Source organism: Bactrocera dorsalis, chromosome 3 (assembly GCF_023373825.1).
Source record: "Bactrocera dorsalis isolate Fly_Bdor chromosome 3, ASM2337382v1, whole genome shotgun sequence".
NCBI lineage: Eukaryota > Metazoa > Arthropoda > Insecta > Diptera > Tephritidae > Bactrocera > Bactrocera dorsalis.
In genome coordinates, this window is record NC_064305.1 from 74,079,248 (window position 1) to 74,097,232 (window position 17,985).

The 17,985-nt window shown below is 33.0% G+C and overlaps 1 protein-coding gene and 1 long non-coding RNA gene across 2 annotated transcripts in view; one reads left to right on the forward strand and one right to left on the reverse strand.

The window, feature by feature from the left end:
• Positions 1-17,985, forward strand: part of LOC115066031 (uncharacterized) — a 164,932-nt gene that overhangs the window by 144,796 nt on the left and 2,151 nt on the right. The window lies entirely within an intron of this gene.
• Positions 1-17,985, reverse strand: part of LOC105224562 (serine proteinase stubble) — a 45,749-nt gene that overhangs the window by 13,308 nt on the left and 14,456 nt on the right. Inside the window, exons 2-3 of the mRNA XM_049452973.1 lie at positions 14,445-14,883; positions 1,208-1,365 (exon numbers count right to left, since the gene is read on the reverse strand). Of these exons, the coding sequence (XP_049308930.1) occupies positions 1,208-1,365; positions 14,445-14,883 (597 nt within the window). The remainder of the gene's footprint in view (positions 1-1,207; positions 1,366-14,444; positions 14,884-17,985) is intronic.

The window sequence follows — 17,985 nt, forward strand, 5'->3', positions numbered from 1 at the left end:
GACGATTGAATAGTTATGCCAATACATTACTAAGACAAAGTACGAAGACCCCATGGCGTAGCGGCCGAGCTACTACAATATGACTGCGAAGAGCTGGCAAGGTACATGCATCAGCTTCCTTGCAGGGAATGGTTGAATGAATTGGAATCTAAGTGTGCTCTGCCCGATCCTTAAAAAGTACAAACGGAGACACCTTAGACTGCGCCAATTATAGTGATCAATATCGCATATAGGATTCTCTTGAGCATTCTGTTTGAGAGATTAAGTTGTAATGAAAGTGATTGAACCTGATCAGTGTAGTTTTTGGTCTAGTAAATCCTCCATTGACCAAATATTCACCTTGGAAAACAACTGAGAAAAAAAATCGATACAGACCACGCTCTCATCGATTTTAAAGCTAACTTCGATTGCTCTTTTGACTGTGTTATCCCTGCAAAACTTATATATACGAAGTAGTCGCTCGGATTTTGAGATATCGCCACGAAATTTTACACATGCTGGTCTTATCCGAAGCTGCTTATCGGTTCAAAATCAAGTTATAGTTTAGAAAATTATTTTATTCGATAATAGCATTATTTGGCGGCTTCGGTGCAACCGAAGTTCACAATTTTCCTTTCTTTGTTAATTGCCAATAAAAATTAATTAATTGTACTTAAAAATCAATTAACTTATTAAAGTTTATAGTATTTTGTTAAGTTCTTAAGCATTTCATTTAGTTATTTTGTTAAAAATTTAAGTTTTTAGTTAAATAATTTTATTAAGTTCTAAAGTATTTTGTTAAGTTCTTAAGTGTTTCACTAAGTTAATTTATTAAAAGTTTCAGTTTTCTGTCAAAGAATTTCATTCAGTTTTATAGTATTTTGTTAAGTTCTTAAGTATTGGAAGTTATGTTTTTTGAAGCTTAAGTTTTTTTTTAAGAATTTTATTAAGTTATAAAGTATTTTGTTAAGTTCTTAAGCATTTCATTAAGTTATTTTGTTAGAAACTTAAGTTTTTTGTTTAAGTAATTTTATTAAGTTCTAAAGTATTTTGTTAAGTTCTTAAGTATTTTCTTAAGTCTGTTTATAAATTTGCTTGAGCTGCGCAAAATTTAGACATTACCACATTATATTAATTTTTTTTATCTATTCCTTCTGTAAATATTGGCATAAAATCGTGCTTTTATCGATATAGTTCTTAGGCATATATCATACACTAATACACTCACCTTCAGCTGACAACATGAGCCAAAATAGAAACGATCAATGCACGTGCCTAAATGTGTGCCATTCTGTTTAATACAATCGATGGCGAACATACAAACACCCGAGCGGCCAGACTTTCGCACAATGCAGGGTAAATGTCGTATATTACGACCAGATTGAACTGTAAAAGAGCAAAGAAAAAAAGTTAAAAAAATATTTTTTATATAAAAAAATTTCATTGACAAAAAGTTATTACAAAAAAATATTGCTTGAATAAAAATAATAAACTTTCAAATCAAAAGAAATTAAAAAGGAATAAAATATAAAAATATTCAGTAGTGAATTTTATGGAGTCTCAATAACACATATTTTTAAATGCAAATGAATTTTTTAACGGTGAAACGTTTTGATTGCTGATTTACATTTTTTGTTGTTTTTGTTATTGCTTTTTTTGTCTAAATCCAAACATAACCCACTTTATTCTAAACAAATACAAAAGTCCATGCAAATTTACGCATACATTAGCCTAACACTTGTTGTTGTTGTTGTTGTTATATTTGTAATATTCTCATATTTACATTTTCCATACTTTTTTGTTGTTGCTTTCTGTTTTGCGACTACACAATTTCCGTTGCTTTGCGCTACAGCTCCGACGCCTTCAATTTCAACGCCAATTTGAGCAGCGCTGGTAAACCGTTAGCTGTGTGTCTAAGCTGTTAACCGTTAGCATAAGTGAAAATGAACGAAGTGATCAAAGAAAGAGCGCAAAAACAGCTAAAAGATTCACCAAACAATCAACAGTTGGCAAGTTAAGTCGGCAGTGACGGCCATAAAAGCGTGGCGAAAGAAGCAACCAGCGTTTGAATGTCATATTGGGCAGTACAACAAACACATAGCAATTTGTGTGATTGTTGTTGTTGTTGCCAAAAATATAGTTTATTGATTGTTGTGTGTATAAATTCATTGGCGTTCTTATTGGTGTTTGTAAATCGTGCGCATGCGTGAGTTCTATATATGTATACATATGTATGTGTATGTGCGTATGGCGCTTTTGTGCGTCTTTCTATGCTTTTAAACACAATAATTATGACGTTAAGGTGTAAATGTATTTCATTTCTTTCGTTTCGTACTTTTTAAGTGTTTGTTGTAACTGTTTTGAAAAGAACTCTTCTGTTCATGTGTGTGCTGCAAGTGCCTTCAGTGCCAACAAATACATATACACGCCCATATATACCATATTTATAGCACACATGTTTACAAGATTCGTTATAGTCACGCAAAACATGAAAATATCGTGACACACTGCGGCATTTGTGAGCAGCAACAACAAAAAGGAGGAAGAGTCAGCGCGTCATGCAACTTATTGGCGTTGACTTCCAATTATTGTTGCTCGCAATTAGCAATAAATTGAGTTGTTCTCCAGCGCGACTCGATGAGTAAGAACTTTTTTCGTCTTTCTTTTCATTTGGCTGGCATTCGAACGGTAAACTGATTGACTGCTGCTTGGCTTTCGGTAAGCGCTTATGAGCTGGTTACACACATATGAAACTGAACATGTGTGTGTGTGTAATAAATCTGTGTCATTTGAAGAAATATCGATAATAATAATGTTCATTGTGTGCTTGTGATGTAATTTTCAGCAATTCTTTCATGTTCCAACATATATGTATGTATGTATGTATGCTCATGGGTTTATAGGTATTTTTTTAGCAATAAGAAAAGACTTAAGCAACGAACTTGCTGTGATTGTTGATATGTGGAAGAAAGTACTGCTCGATATTATGAAACTGTTTTTAAGTTATAAGAAAGCTATTATGTGGCATATAATCGGCTTTTCACACACATAATTTAAAAGCTGGAAAATTAGTTTATATTGCGTAATAATGTTTGCTTTTGTTATTTGTGGCAGGAAAAGTAGTTTTTTGGTAATTTAAAATTTTGATTTGTTTTATTAGATGACTAACTTTTCTTAAATTTTGATATAGTATATGAATTCACTTAGAAAAAAATATGATACTACTTTTTATCATAGAATCGTGGAATTATTCAATAAACATCGACATTGAGTGCGTTGTGTATGTTTTTTCATACTTTAAGTACTTATCAGCATTTCTGTAATGATAAAAAATAAATTAAGGCGAAGGAAAGTATAACTAAGTGAATAAGTTTTTGCCATTTTTAGGTCAATTTATGATTTCTGTTAAGAAAAACTGAAAATCTGACACGAGGTTGCCACATAAATTTAATTAAAAAAATTAAATTAAATTATGAACAGACAGAAATAACACAAACGATGCTTAAGCTAAGTATTTTAACAATCCTCAGTAAAAATTTTTTTAGAGATGCCACATAGTTTACATTTTTTCCACGTTTTTCAATAATAATTAATTTTGCTATTGATATGGAGAACCTCAAGGCAAAGAAACTTTTACAACCTTTAGTAAATTTTTTTATGGAGATGCCACCTTATTTAGATTTTTTTTGGAATGAAAGTTAAATTTTACTGTTACTAAAGTTAAAAAGAAGGGTCAATTCAGTTTGACATTTTTCACAATTTGGGTTAGGGTGGCTAATCTTTGTCATTTTCAACGTAATAAATAATAAATATAAATTCCCATACAGCTATTAAAAAAAAATTGAATTCTGACTTTAAGACCTTGCCAGCTGATTTAATTTACGTTACCCTCGCATTATGTCGCCCGATAATTTGAAAAATTTTTGCTTTTCTGGAAATTCTTAAATAAAGAATATCCCAAAATTACAACTAAATGTTAATTTATTGATTTAAGCCTATTTCTGCAGAATATTGGGATGTGGGCAACAGTTGCATAAAAATTTACATACATTTATCACCTGATCAAATTTGACCCGGACTGAGAATGTTAGTCCTTAGCTCTACTCCACATCGTTTCTGCAAAAACTTTAAGTCTTTTCGTATAAGTCTGATATTACGCAATTCATACCCAAAATATTAACCGAAAAATTTTCAGTGGATCGATAAGAAATGCTAAGTGAAGCTAGATTTAACACGGTTCATACCCAAAAGATTAACCAAAATGGTTTGAGTCGATAGGAAAGAAATGTTAAAGTCTCCTGCTATTTCTCTGGTACCAACACAACGATTACGAAACTCTGTTTGTTTAACTTTTAAGTTATTTCCTCATTAACAGACGTGGAGACCTAGCCAAGTTTTATCAGTTTTTTTATGATTGTTCCGCGAAAATTTATAATTTTTTACAATATAGTAAAGAAATAAAGGGTGATTTTTTAAGAGCTTGATAACTTTTTTTTTAAAAAAAAACGCATAAAATTTGCAAAATCTCATCGGTTCTTTATTTGAAACGTTAGATTGGTTCATGACATTTACTTTTTGAAGATAATTTCATTTAAATGTTGACCGCGGCTGCGTCTTAGGTGGTCCATTCGGAAAGTCCAATTTTGGGCAACTTTTTCGAGCATTTCGGCCGGAATAGCCCGAATTTCTTCGGAAATGTTGTCTTCCAAAGCTGGAATAGTTGCTGGCTTATTTCTGTAGACTTTAGACTTGACGTAGCCCCACAAAAAATAGTCTAAAGGCGTTAAATCGCATGATCTTGGTGGCCAACTTACGGGTCCATTTCTTGAGATGAATTGTTGTCCGAAGTTTTCCCTCAAAATGGCCATAGAATCGCGAGCTGTGTGGCATGTAGCGCCATCTTGTTGAAACCACATGTCAACCAAGTTCAGTTCTTCCATTTTTGGCAACAAAAAGTTTGTTAGCATCGAACGATAGCGATCGCCATTCACCGTAACGTTGCGTCCAACAGCATCTTTGAAAAAATACGGTCCAATGATTCCACCAGCGTACAAACCACACCAAACAGTGCATTTTTCGGGATGCATGGGCAGTTCTTGAACGGCTTCTGGTTGCTCTTCACCCCAAATGCGGCAATTTTGCTTATTTACGTAGCCATTCAACCAGAAATGAGCCTCATCGCTGAACAAAACACGCGCGCGAAACACATTTCGAACCGAACACTGATTTTGGTAATAAAATTCAATGATTTGCAAGCGTTGCTCGTTAGTAAGTCTATTCATGATGAAATGTCAAAGCATACTGAGCATCTTTCTCTTTGACACCATGTCTGAAATCCCACGTGATCTGTCAAATACTAATGCATGAAAATCCTAACCTCAAAAAAATCACCCGTTACAAAGGACAATATTATGCCAAAGCAAGAAATATTTACATCTGGTATCATTACAGTAAAGTAAGTGCTAAGTTCACCGGCCTCATCAGCTTCTTGTCAAAAAAATAAGTTTTAGACAAAATTATCTTTAATTGACTTATAAAGAACTGCTTAATCTCATCAGAATTGCGCACTCGAACATTGGCTCTCAGTTATTGCCCAACTACATAATAGCATAATCACACTTTACTGTTATGTAATTCATACTATAAATAAACATATGTACATACATATGTACACTGCGCATTCACTTAGAAAATATGCTAAAACTCCTATAATTTGACTCAACTGACCTATAAAATTATAATTACCAACCAAATGCTTCACAATTTCTTTCTACACATTTCATTTGGTTTAATAGCTCAAATCCATTCCAACATATCATTTTAATGCCGCGACCAAGCCAACAGCCACAACTCTGCATTTAGCATATTTGCAGTTGGAATATCTTCAGCCTTGCAACATTTTTGTTTCCACATTTGCTTCGCTTAGCTAAATGCAATATGCACATTCTGAAAGGCTTTCTTTGCACAATCACCGCATTAATGTTGATCTGCCTCATGTAGCATGATATATGCAATTGCACATACATACATATGAGCATATCATCAGCAAAATGTGGCCGTGGAATGATAATTGGGTCAGTAAGATTCCGTTGCTAAAGCCAAAACCACAACGCAAACTTAATTGTTGGCAAATTAGATTTATTGCTGCCCAATGAGGAAATGAACGTGGCAAGATGCTAAATTAAAATGATTGATAAACCAAGTGGAATTTGAGAATTCATGCGAAGAGAATGCGCGGATAATAAAAATTGTTTGCTAATGCTTTTTTGATTGCTTCGGAGCAATTTTATTAAAATGGTTAAGCAGACGGTACAAATGGAAATGTTATTGAGAAATTTCTTCAATTTATTAAGAATTTCAATATGATACACTAATTAGATTATAAAAAGAACGTACAAATTGGCACGGTCAGTCTGATCTCGAGATATGAAAAAAAAAAAATAAATATACTTTCAATATGTTTTAATGCAAGAAATATAAACAATATTATCATAACTGTTTTACCCAAGAAATTTTAAAAATGTTATCAATACTACATTACTCAATCGCTTATCGACAGATGCTTCAATCTTTTTTCAGACTTGCCTACAATTACCTTTGCTTCTAACTCCTTAAAAGCTTTTTCTTGTTTTGTGATGAAAGACAATCAGACAATAGTGTTACGTACACTGTGTACCAAAGCAACCAAAAGGCTATAACATGACATAACAGCATTTGTTCTAATGCTCTTCACGAAATGTAGGTTAAGCCGTACGTGGTTCCGTGGTCACTGGCGTGTCTCACAGCTCAGCTGTGGATTACAAGTGGCTTAAATGTCAACGACAGCGCATCACGGCGGTTATTGCTTGAGGTTGAGAAAAATCTATCAATATTTTACATTTGCCATATGTTGAGAAGTTTACGGTATTCTTACTGTATATAGAATTTTTAGCTAGTTTTAATATTTTTTGTATTTTTATACACTTTATTTTAATAGCGACTTCGTTAGAAGAATTTTTCACATATGTTGACCTAACCCATTTGCATCGCCTCTAATACTGTTAAGAATTTTCTGCCTTTTATTTTAGTATTTTAATAATATCGGCTGTTTTTTTTTTTTTTTTGCAAGTGTAGTTTTCAACATAAAACATACTTTTATCGAAGTTGGTCTTCTTGACAGCTGTTACTTGATTTGCATTCAGTTTGGTTTGCCAATTCAAATGAATAAGCTTGGTCCGGAACAACCAACGCGTCTAATATTCTGGCGACATAATCGCTTAGCAGAGTCAGTATTTCCATAATTCTCGCATCGGCTTCTCACCATGTTTACTCTAATGAATAATACGCACCCCCAGATCTGCCACACAGCGACGAAGTTGCTATTACTGGCGGTGCTCCCATCGATTTATGGAAGTTTTTGTGAAAAAATCTTGGTTTGCGGGATAACAAAATCCAAATAATGCAAGAATTGAAGCCGAATGACTACTAAGCGTGCCATACAGGTATGTGTTCTGAATGGTCCCAAAACGAGATGGCCACCGATTGCGATTATCACAAGAAAATTTTGTGCAGTGTTGAAACTTACTTTTGTTTGAATGCGTACATAAATAAACAATATTTTCGCTTCTGGAGTGATGATAATCCAAGATGTTAAGAGAACGAGAAAGATATTTTGCTGAGCGACATACGATTGCTGCAAAAAGTCGTTGAAAATTTGGCCTCTCAGCTGGAATTTGTTCGAGTCAGCCAAGTTGTCACTTCGTCGAAATCTAAGATAACTTGGTTATCATCAAGTTCTAGGCTAGTGAAGCAGTATATCATTAGACTAGAGATGAAAAAGTTCCTTCCAAAAAAATTATTTATTAACTTCCAAAGACTGACGAAAAGGGCGCCATGCGTCATTTTATTAACAACTAAAATAACAAAAGAAAACAGTTATTTTTTTGCCAGGGTGATAAAACACATTGGAAAGTCAAAGTGATTGGTGAACGAAGTATTCTGAGTATTGTGAACTACTGAAACTGCTCGGTCAAAAAATAGCTTCAATCAAAATTGTTCTATAAAAGTCCAGTAAAAATCATTCAGCATTCATTAAGTTTTATTGCCACCGCATTTATCAGTGAATTACCGCAACAATCCTGCAATAAGCTTTTCTTTTTCGTATTTTGGTCAAAATGTAGGTCTCTATCAAGCAATTAAACTACGAAATCCAAAAAGAATCAGACACAAAATATTTTCCTTTCACTTGGTTGTCGTGGTTGTTGTTGTGGCTTGAAAGCCAATTACTCATTCTTGCCACAAAAGTGGTACATGCGGTGGCCACCACCATTCACCACCTTAAATTGAACTCGTTGCGGTGGTCAAATCAACGCGCCCGATTTCTATGCACCAAAAAAAAAAATATATATATTGATAAATATCTTGGTATATAGAGATATTCTCACTTGCCGCAACTGTCGGCGCGCGAGTCAATTACTTGAATGCAATTATCTGATCACTTTCATGAAAGATTTTTCATCAACTTGATTTCCTTTTGATGTGTTTTTCCCCCTCACTTCTCCGTTGCTTGATTTTGAATTTCCTTTACTTTTCCCGCATAGCTTGTGTGTGGACAGTCGTGATTTGTGTTGGCCGCCGTGGCTGGCAACGAGGTCGCGCGCCAAACTTTTGTTGTAAAGAAAAGCTGTAAAAGAACGCGCGGCCTCACACGCTGCTTGTGCGTTTGCTTGCTGCACGGCTGTTGTTTATGGACAAGCGCAAGTTGCCCGCATCGCTATGCATGTGCTGGTGGCTGTTGTTAGCTGTTAGTTGCTTGTGATATTACCCATTTTTATAGCAACATTCTCTTCATTTGTTGTTGTTGTTGCTAATGCTGCTTGTTGCCTGTTGCTGCTGACCTCAATTGCTTTTGATCGCCTAATAAGAAAGTATTTGCCATTTCCTCCTTGTGGTGGCTGGTGGGTTTCACCAACAACACGCTTGGACACCCCAAGTTGTGTGGTGTGTATTTTCTTCTTTGCTTTTTGATTTATGTGATTCTTGAAATTTTCAGCCAAGCATACACTACTGTGTTTGTGTGTGTATATATTTGTGTATTTTATTAATTTTCACTCGCTACTGTCTTTCTAATTTATCATCCAGCGCTTCATGCATATGCCGCTGCTGTGTAATTTCTCGGCAGCTTCACTGCCTTCCGCTTTACGCATCTAAAATCTGTATTTATTTATGCCACCGCCGTGCCGCCAAATTATATGAATCAAAATAAATAATTTATAATGAGCATAAAACTCACACCGGCAATCAGCAGCCAGCAACCGACGACCGGCAACCGGCTTAGAGGAAGTGTTAATTGCATGCAAATTAATCACTTTTTTATGCGCTTCTTGACCTATATTCGGCGTAGATTCTATGCGCACGCATCCGCTGGCTGGCTCTCGTAAAAATTGCTATTAATTTGCTCTGTCATTGCACGAATTCGTGTCTTCACTTGTCAGCTTGAGTTGCTGTATGTGGGCGCTTATATGTGTATGTATATATATTTACAAATGTATGTGTGTTTGTGCGTGTGTCTATCTTTTAGCAGCAGTTCTGCATCCTTTTCATCACTTTCATTTAGACTAGCCAACACTTTTTCGACATTTCCAACAACTTACTATACTTGCTCTCTTGTTCGGGTTCGTCGCTTAAGTCTTTTGTGCGGTTGCTGATTGATGCCCGCAGAACAAAATGAAAGTTTTGCATACAAATTAGAAAATGTGGCGTATAATAAGACATGTTTCCTGTCACAGTTTTTGACATGAATTTTTATTGTTTCTTACAACAACAACATATAGGTATGTGACTTCTTAGCGCTGACCGCTAAAGCTGAACATCAAGCATATGAAAAATGATGCGTATTTTGGTGCAAATTTTGTGTGTTTATGAGAAAAAAATCTACTGAAACCAATATTAATTTAATAAACGAAAAATAATATGGGTCAGCAGCCAGTTTAGTTAAAAAAATATTTGACTTAAAGATAAACAATTTTAATTAAGAGACAAATTTGAAAAAAAAAATTTTAAATATATAAAAATAATAAAAAACAATTTTTTTTTAAATTAAAAAATAATAAAAAAAATTGGAAAAATAAAAAAAATTAAAATAAAAAAAAAATTAAAAAAGAAATTAAAAAATTTAAAAATAATATTAAAAAAATTTAAAAGTAAAAAAAATTAAAATAAAATTGAAACAAGAACTTAAAAATCTAATCAAACTTTGTCTCATAAAACTTCTTACTATGCCCACTATCCACAACAATTTATTGTCCATTTCTCATACAAATCACCGTCGTGACCTGCCAGCTTACACAAGAGACTCACCAAGTTTGTACGTGAGAGAAAGTGAACCAAATTCTATGACTACAAATAAGCAAATTTTTAGCTGCATAAGCGCTTAGTAGCGTCACATACACTCTAAATAGCTTACTACTTACTCACAAGTAGCTGCTTATATATATTTCTAAACCCAAACACACACACCTTCTCTTAATGGTTATCACTCATCAGACATAACTCATTTGCTAACGCTGATGTCAACTACCTCATTAAGATAATCGCTGACAATGCTTTTGCCAACAACAATAACAACAAAATATTTTAAAAGCTTCAAAATCCGCAGACAGCAACAACAAAGAACTTAAATAAGCATTTAATGAGTTTGAAGTTGTTTTTTCTGTGGTTTTTGTCTGTCTTTCAACTACTAAATTTGTCGAAACCGTTGTATTAAAAAAGAAAAACCAAAAATACTTGTTTTACCCACTTTTACTGTGTTATGGCGGTTGAATGAAAGCGTTTCTTCTGGCACGTCTTGATTACAAAGAAATTTACTTGAGCTGCTGGTCAGCTGAGCTGTTGGTGTATAAATTGCTTCTGGGAAATGCGGGTGTAGCCGGATGCGACTATAGATTTGATTTTGTATGTGCAGGTATCGATGCTTATGAAGACGCATGCTTGTGCTTGGTGAGAGTGGAAAACGATTCCTAGCCTCTTCATAAAAGATCAACCGAAGTGAAAGCAAAATTTTCATAGGAAAGTCTTAATGAAATTTCCATTTAAATTGATAACTGAATTCTAAAATTAATCGCAAAATAATAAATGACTAGAAATGTTGAAAAATTTATGGTATAAATATTCTCACGTCTCCGTATTGAATAATGTAGACACCCTAAGAATTGGCCTCACGAAAAGTCAGCCTCATCATCTAACTTATTGCATGTTATATACAACAGCTAGTAAATAATAAATAACTGCAAAATATGCACATATATTTGACTTTTAGTTTTGATAAGCATTATGTTCTTAATTTTATAAGTTTTCAAACTCACTAAGCTTTGCCGTGATAATCAATAGTTTGGAGCAATTTTCGTTGTACATTCCTCAATGACTACTAATTAAGTTTAATTTTATTGAAAATTGCAGGAATTGGCTGCTATTTTTGCATACTCGTTTATGACATCGAAACTAAAACTTACTTGTAATTCCTTAACTACTTAGGAAAGCCAGAAAAAAAATACATTTTTATATGTGATAGTACTTGCCCAGTCATTTATATATTAGTGGGGTCAGCTGTCAACTTTTCGAACTGCCGGAAATGGCTGAAAAATTGATTGATTTAGTATTTTACGTTATGATTTTTTTATATTTATTCAGCTTTAGTGTGAAGAAGGGTTTAGAACTTCGGTTCATGAAGCGAATTCGCGGATTATGAAGATTTGTCATCCACTGAAATACTTTAATGCTCCTGATATAGTTGACAAATGATTTTAATATGGGGAGCATTCTTGATCATTATAAGATTAACTCTTGCTGATATATATTAGCTAATGCTCATTTTGGTAGAGCCTTGGTGTAATAGGTTGAGTATGCACAAACGGTATACCAGCCAGAATTGGCGGTCAAGAAGGGTTTTGATATATAATATGTTTGTAAGAACTCTTAGTGAAGTGAAGTAGTGGCTTAAAAGCGGGCACCTTTGGCCGATAGGATAAGAAATGTCTGCCATCAGTACACCGACAAGCCAAATACAGTGTGTGAAAAAAATATTAGACTCATACCTACGAATTACATTATCATCTCCTATTCTCGCTATTATCATTTTAAATATAATCAAATCACTCAAATTTGAAGACTAACAATTTATTTTATGAAAACATACGAAATCTTCGATTTATTTGACTCCATGCCATTTCATATGAAAATATGAAACATATTCAATATTTAGTGCGTCAAAATATATTGGAATAATGATTGTTATATAATATTTTATAGCATAACCATTATTTTTAACTACTTCCATGCATCTACCATGCATCTATTTGGCATAGAAGCTAATAGATTGTTAATAACTTCTTGTGGGATGCTTAAACAGGCTTGTTTTGCAGCTTCGAACTATTTGTTATTATCTCCATTTACTTCATTTCTGTCTATGCTCTATTCATTATCTCCCAAAGATTATCAATAGGATTGTGATTCGGCGCTTGAGCTGGCTACTTTAGGACATTAATATTTTGAGCGAGGACCCATTTTGCATTTTTGACGTGTGCTTTGTGTTGCTGTTGTGTTGAAAAGACTATGAAAATGACATACTCGTATTCCACTCGGCATGGGGAAGCATCACATTCCCAACGATACCCTTGTATATGAACCCATCCATAATACCATTGATTCAATGAAGAATACCCCATACCATAATGCCACCTCCAACATGCTTAACCGTACCTTGGCAGTATCGGCGATCTTCTCATTTCGTCTGAATATTCAAATTAAATTTTGATTCATCAGAGAAAACCATGGTTTTCCTTCGTTTCACTGGCCAGTTGATGTGTTACCGAGAACTTTAATCGCGTCACAATTTTTTATGTTAAGACATTTGGTTCAACAAAAATGATGCTGGATTTTTATGTGGTTGTTCAGTTTGCATGGAAAATGCAAAAGCGTCAGAAAATAACGGGATTTTGGACCGTTATCGCGAAAAACATTGACTAATTCAATATATTTTCTCGCAGTGAATATTGGGTACTTGTACTTTCTTTCGTATAAAATATAAAAAATTTAAAAAATTATAAGGGTTTTCATTTTTTCACTAAACAAACAATATGTCTTTATATTTAATTTAGTATTTTATAGCCAAAATTGTAATTTGGAGTACACGACATGTTTTTAGCATTCATAACCATCAGGCCAATATGTTTTGTTCAACACCGTACATTAATAATGACTCAACAGAAGCTTCGAAAGCCTGATTGAAAGGTTCTTATATGTACGTCCACCTAACCATATAGTTTGCACCTGGTGCCAAATGCTCCTTCCAATGGCGAATAACTTTGCATGCAAAAAAGCCCATTTATCTTTATTTGCTGTGTTGGCTCTCTTGCTTGTTAGAAAGTTCTCATATAAAAACGAGGTTGTTTGTTCGATTCGCCATCCTATCAAGAACCGTAGTCAGCTTTCATTACATAAAGAAAGGAAAAACAGAATCTACTCTTTTACCAAACTATACTACATCTTATGTGTATGCCTACAGTTTCATTTGTTTTTATTTATCAAATATGCATTTCACTTTATATTCAAACCAAAAATGGAAAATTCATATAAAGCAACCAGTTTTCTGTATCAAAGGCATACCTTCCATTCAAATTATTTTTATTTCTAAGCGGCTGTGAAGATTATAATTATTATTTTTTCTTTAAGTGAGTGCTTATATAACTCACCATGCAATTAAGAATTCTTCTATAAGTTATGGAACCATAAATGTGGCGCTAGAAACTAGTTCTAATTACTTGAGCGCAGGAAATCCGCTGCGAGCAATAAATGTCACAGCATGAGTAACTTCTAAGACAACGATTGGGGTTTCTTAACTAAGCAAGCAGTGAAGCTGTTGCCAGTTGGCTGACTGACTTTCATTGCTTAAATATAATTATTGCATTTATTTAGTTGGGTTAGCTGCTGTGGCTATTTATGCTTACTAAAAAAACTAAGTATGCCTTTAGCCACGGAAAAGGCGGTTCATTGGCATTTAAAACAATGGAGAGATGCAAGCAAACCGCTTGATGGCAGAGTCTTTTAATTGCACGCATAGAAAACGAGTTTTTTGTCTAACGCTCTTTCGACTTTTTCCTAGATAAGCTAAGCAAAGTTAAGCCAACAGAATTTAAATAATTTCAGTGGTTATGTATAAATATGTATACATATACAAATGAGTAGATATGTATGGATGTTTTTGAGTATGTTATGCTGTATATGTATATACATATGTATGTATGTCACTTAAACTTTGTTGCGTCTTATCTAGAGTAAAGCAAACATTTTAGGAAGTCGAAAGGTTTATTCACCCAGTTTTCAGTTTAGTAAATTTTTTTCATATCATCACAAAAGCTATATAATAATATGTAAGTATATGTATATATATACAGTATAAATACACATATGTGTGCTATGCTGCTACTCACACTGTGCTAAACTCGGATTGTCGACGAAGACGGGCGTCGCCTGTGCTGGCGTTGCGCTGTCGCTGAGCAGCAGTAGAAACGCCAGCAGCGGCAGCAGTGGCAGCAGCGTTGCGGCAACAGCTTTGAATGTCTGCCATAGAGTTGTGTTGCTGTTGTTACTTTTGTTGGGATGCAGGTGTTGCGCTTGCTGTTCTGGCTGCGTTGCGTCGCTCGATGGATTTGCTGCTGCTTTCATCTTTTCTCTTATTGTTTTAGTGTTACAAGTTGTTGTTGTTGCTGTTGCTGCTATTTTGTTTGCATTATTTGCACTATATTTACTTGACATGCTTGAAGTTGAATTCCTGTTTGTCGTGCACGACGCAGCGGCTGTGGCATGCGTAGTTGTGTGGCGGGCAGGCGGTGGAAAAGCGGCCGGTTTTATTTGACGTATTGTGCCCATCTGAAAGAGTGGTGTGGAAGAAGGAAGTGTGATTTAAATGATTTTTGATTTTTAGGTATTTAATAAATTAGAAATAACCTAAAAAAAAAAATAACCTAAAAAAAAAAAAGGTGAAAGCTAATGAGGAGACTTTGTAAAGGTTAAGATTTCAAAATTTTTTTTATTTCTAAAGTATTTTAGAGGTGTTCCTGTTCAGTGTCATAGAAATTTGTCTACTAAAAACCCAATACGAAACAAATTTTAAAACTGCTCGGAATGCTTGCCTTTATTTTAAATATATAATAATATTGATTGAAATTAATTAACCCGTTGTGTACCAAGCTGGGTCAAATTGTTCGCTATCATTTTTCTGCTGTTTTTGTATATTTCTTTAGAAAATGATAATACTTTAAAAACGTATCCATTTAAATTAAAAATTCAGCAAAACTAATTTTTGTAAATTTTTTAAGCCTCATTGGCTAAAAGTTAGTAAGTTAAAATTTTTTTTTTTTGAAATTTTAGATATTATTCCGTCATAAAAAATTTTAAAAATGAAAAAGTTAAAAAAAAAAAAATTTTGGAAATTTTAGATATTAAACTTTCGCAAAAAAATTCTAAAAACTTTTTTGGAAATTTTTTTTGAAAATGAAAAAATTAAAAAAAAATACCTAAAATTTCCAAAAAATGTAACACTCTTATACCTAAGGTTTTCAAATATATATATATATTTTTTTTTACACATTATCATACCTAAAATTTCCAAAAATATTGTTTTTTTGACTCTATCGTACCTAAAATTTCCAAAAATATTTTTTTTAAATATTTTCATTGGCCTAAAAAAATAAAAAAATCCAAACAATTTTGAATTTTCAATTAACATCATTTTAATTAAAACACAAAAAAAATAATTTGGGAATTTTGGGTGTTTCAATCTCATATTACACTGTCACATCCAAAATTTCCAAAGAAAAAATTTTTTTGTAATTTTTAAAGATGTCTGTCACTGGAATTGTAGCCATAATTGCATAATTAACTCACGATTATTATATACGAGTATTGCCAGTATTCTCATTTAAAATGTTAATATTACTTTTTCCGATATTTTTAGAGACAAATTTCTACAAATTTCAAATTTTCATTTTCTAATTGATTTTTCATTCTAAAACTTTCGAAAAGAATTCCAATTGATTTTCCATTCTAAACCTTTCGAAAAAAATTCCAGAAAAAATTTAAATTTTTTTATATAATCCAACAAATATATTCATTATTCATACATCACAACCATAAACAAAAAAAAAATCGGATAAAACAAGAGAAAGTAACAGAAATGGAAAGCAGAATCCGTAAACAAAGATCTCCAAGAATGGAACACGCCTTAAATACACGCGCCAATAGTTCGCCGATGTTTTGTTCCCGTGCGAAAAGCGAAAGTTGCTAATGACATTAAAAATGCCACACTTCAACTGGGCGAAAAAAAAACTTAATAAAAAAACACAACAATAAAATGCTAATAAGCAACAAAGTGACTCGCGAAATGCAAAAACTTTCATTCTGACCTAATATTGTCTCAAAATAAATACAACAAATATATATATAAATATATAAATGAGAAACAAATGCAAAACATTTGCTCGCCGACTTGCTGTGGCTGGCGCTCTTTGTAGCTGACTGCCGTCATAGGTCGTGCTCGTGCTACAGCTGGTGTCAGCCGGCAAGCGTTGGCCTCATTATGGCATATCTCGCCGCTGACTGGCACTGAGAGTGGGAACGACAACATCACGATAACAACAACACTAGCAGCACCGGTAATCTGCAGTGGCACAATTTGTTTACTTGCCGTTGATGGGGGAAGATAAGATCTGCTTGGCAGATTCCGATTATGCCCCGTAAACCAATTGACTGATTTTATAAATAAAGAAGAATATATTTGATATTGAGTTATCTGACTTCTAAATCGAGTTATCTGGTCATCAGAATCATAGTTTTACACGTAAAACACCAATCACTATTAAACTCGAGTTTAAGGCACTTTGTAGACTTTTCTAACTAAACACGAAAAAAGTAGTGTTTAGAGAGAATTTCAACTTTAAATAGTGTTTAATGTTAAACACCAAAATTAAACTAGAGTTTAAGATACATCAAATTTTTCTTTAATCAAATACCCTAAATTATGATTTGTATTGAATTTTGTTTAATTATTTAATTTCAATGATAAGTAGAATTTAATGTTAAACACCGAAATTAAACTCGAGGTTAAGGTACAATATAAATTTGTGTAAACAAACACCTAAAAGTGAATTTTGTTTGAATTTCGAACTTCAATTTTAAGTAGAGTGTAATGTTAAACACCAAAATTAAACTCGAGTTTAAGATACATCAAATTTTTCTTTAATCAAATACCCTAAATTATGCTTTGAAGTGAATTTCGGTTCATCTTTGAATTTCAATTTTAAGTAGTGTTTAGTATTATATTTAACACCAAAATTTTACGTACACTCGTGTATAAGAGAAAATATAAGCCTATATAAATAAACACTAAAAAAGACTCTTATGAGGTTTCTTATATATTTTGTACCTATGTTAAAAATAGGGTTTAATGCTTAACTCAAAAATAGTAGTTAAACTCGAGTTTAAGGAAAAATATAAACTTATATAAATAAACTCCAAAAAGGTGACATTCATTAAATTTTTCATGCATTTTGTACCTAATTGAAAGTAGTGTTTAATGTTAAACTCGAGTTTAAGAAAAAAAGTTCTTACCTAAATAGAAACCGAAAGGCATGCTTTTAAGCAATTTTTAAGCAGTGTTTAATGTTAAACACTAAAAATGTGGCTAAACTCGAGTTTAAGAAAAATTATTTAATCAATTAAATTATTGAAATAAACACCAAAAATTGTATTTTTTTTTTGTTAAACGACAAATCAGTAATTAAGCTCGAGTTTTTGGCTAAAAACTTATTTATTTTTAGCGGTTTTTATTAAAGAATTATTTGATTTTTTGCCAGTGCAATTCTCTATATTTATTATAGCAGTAATAAATAATCAACGGGCCTAAAATATAAATTTACTTTCTCTAAGATAAATTTTAGCGCCAGAGGAGCTTGGGGTTAGCAACTGTCGAAG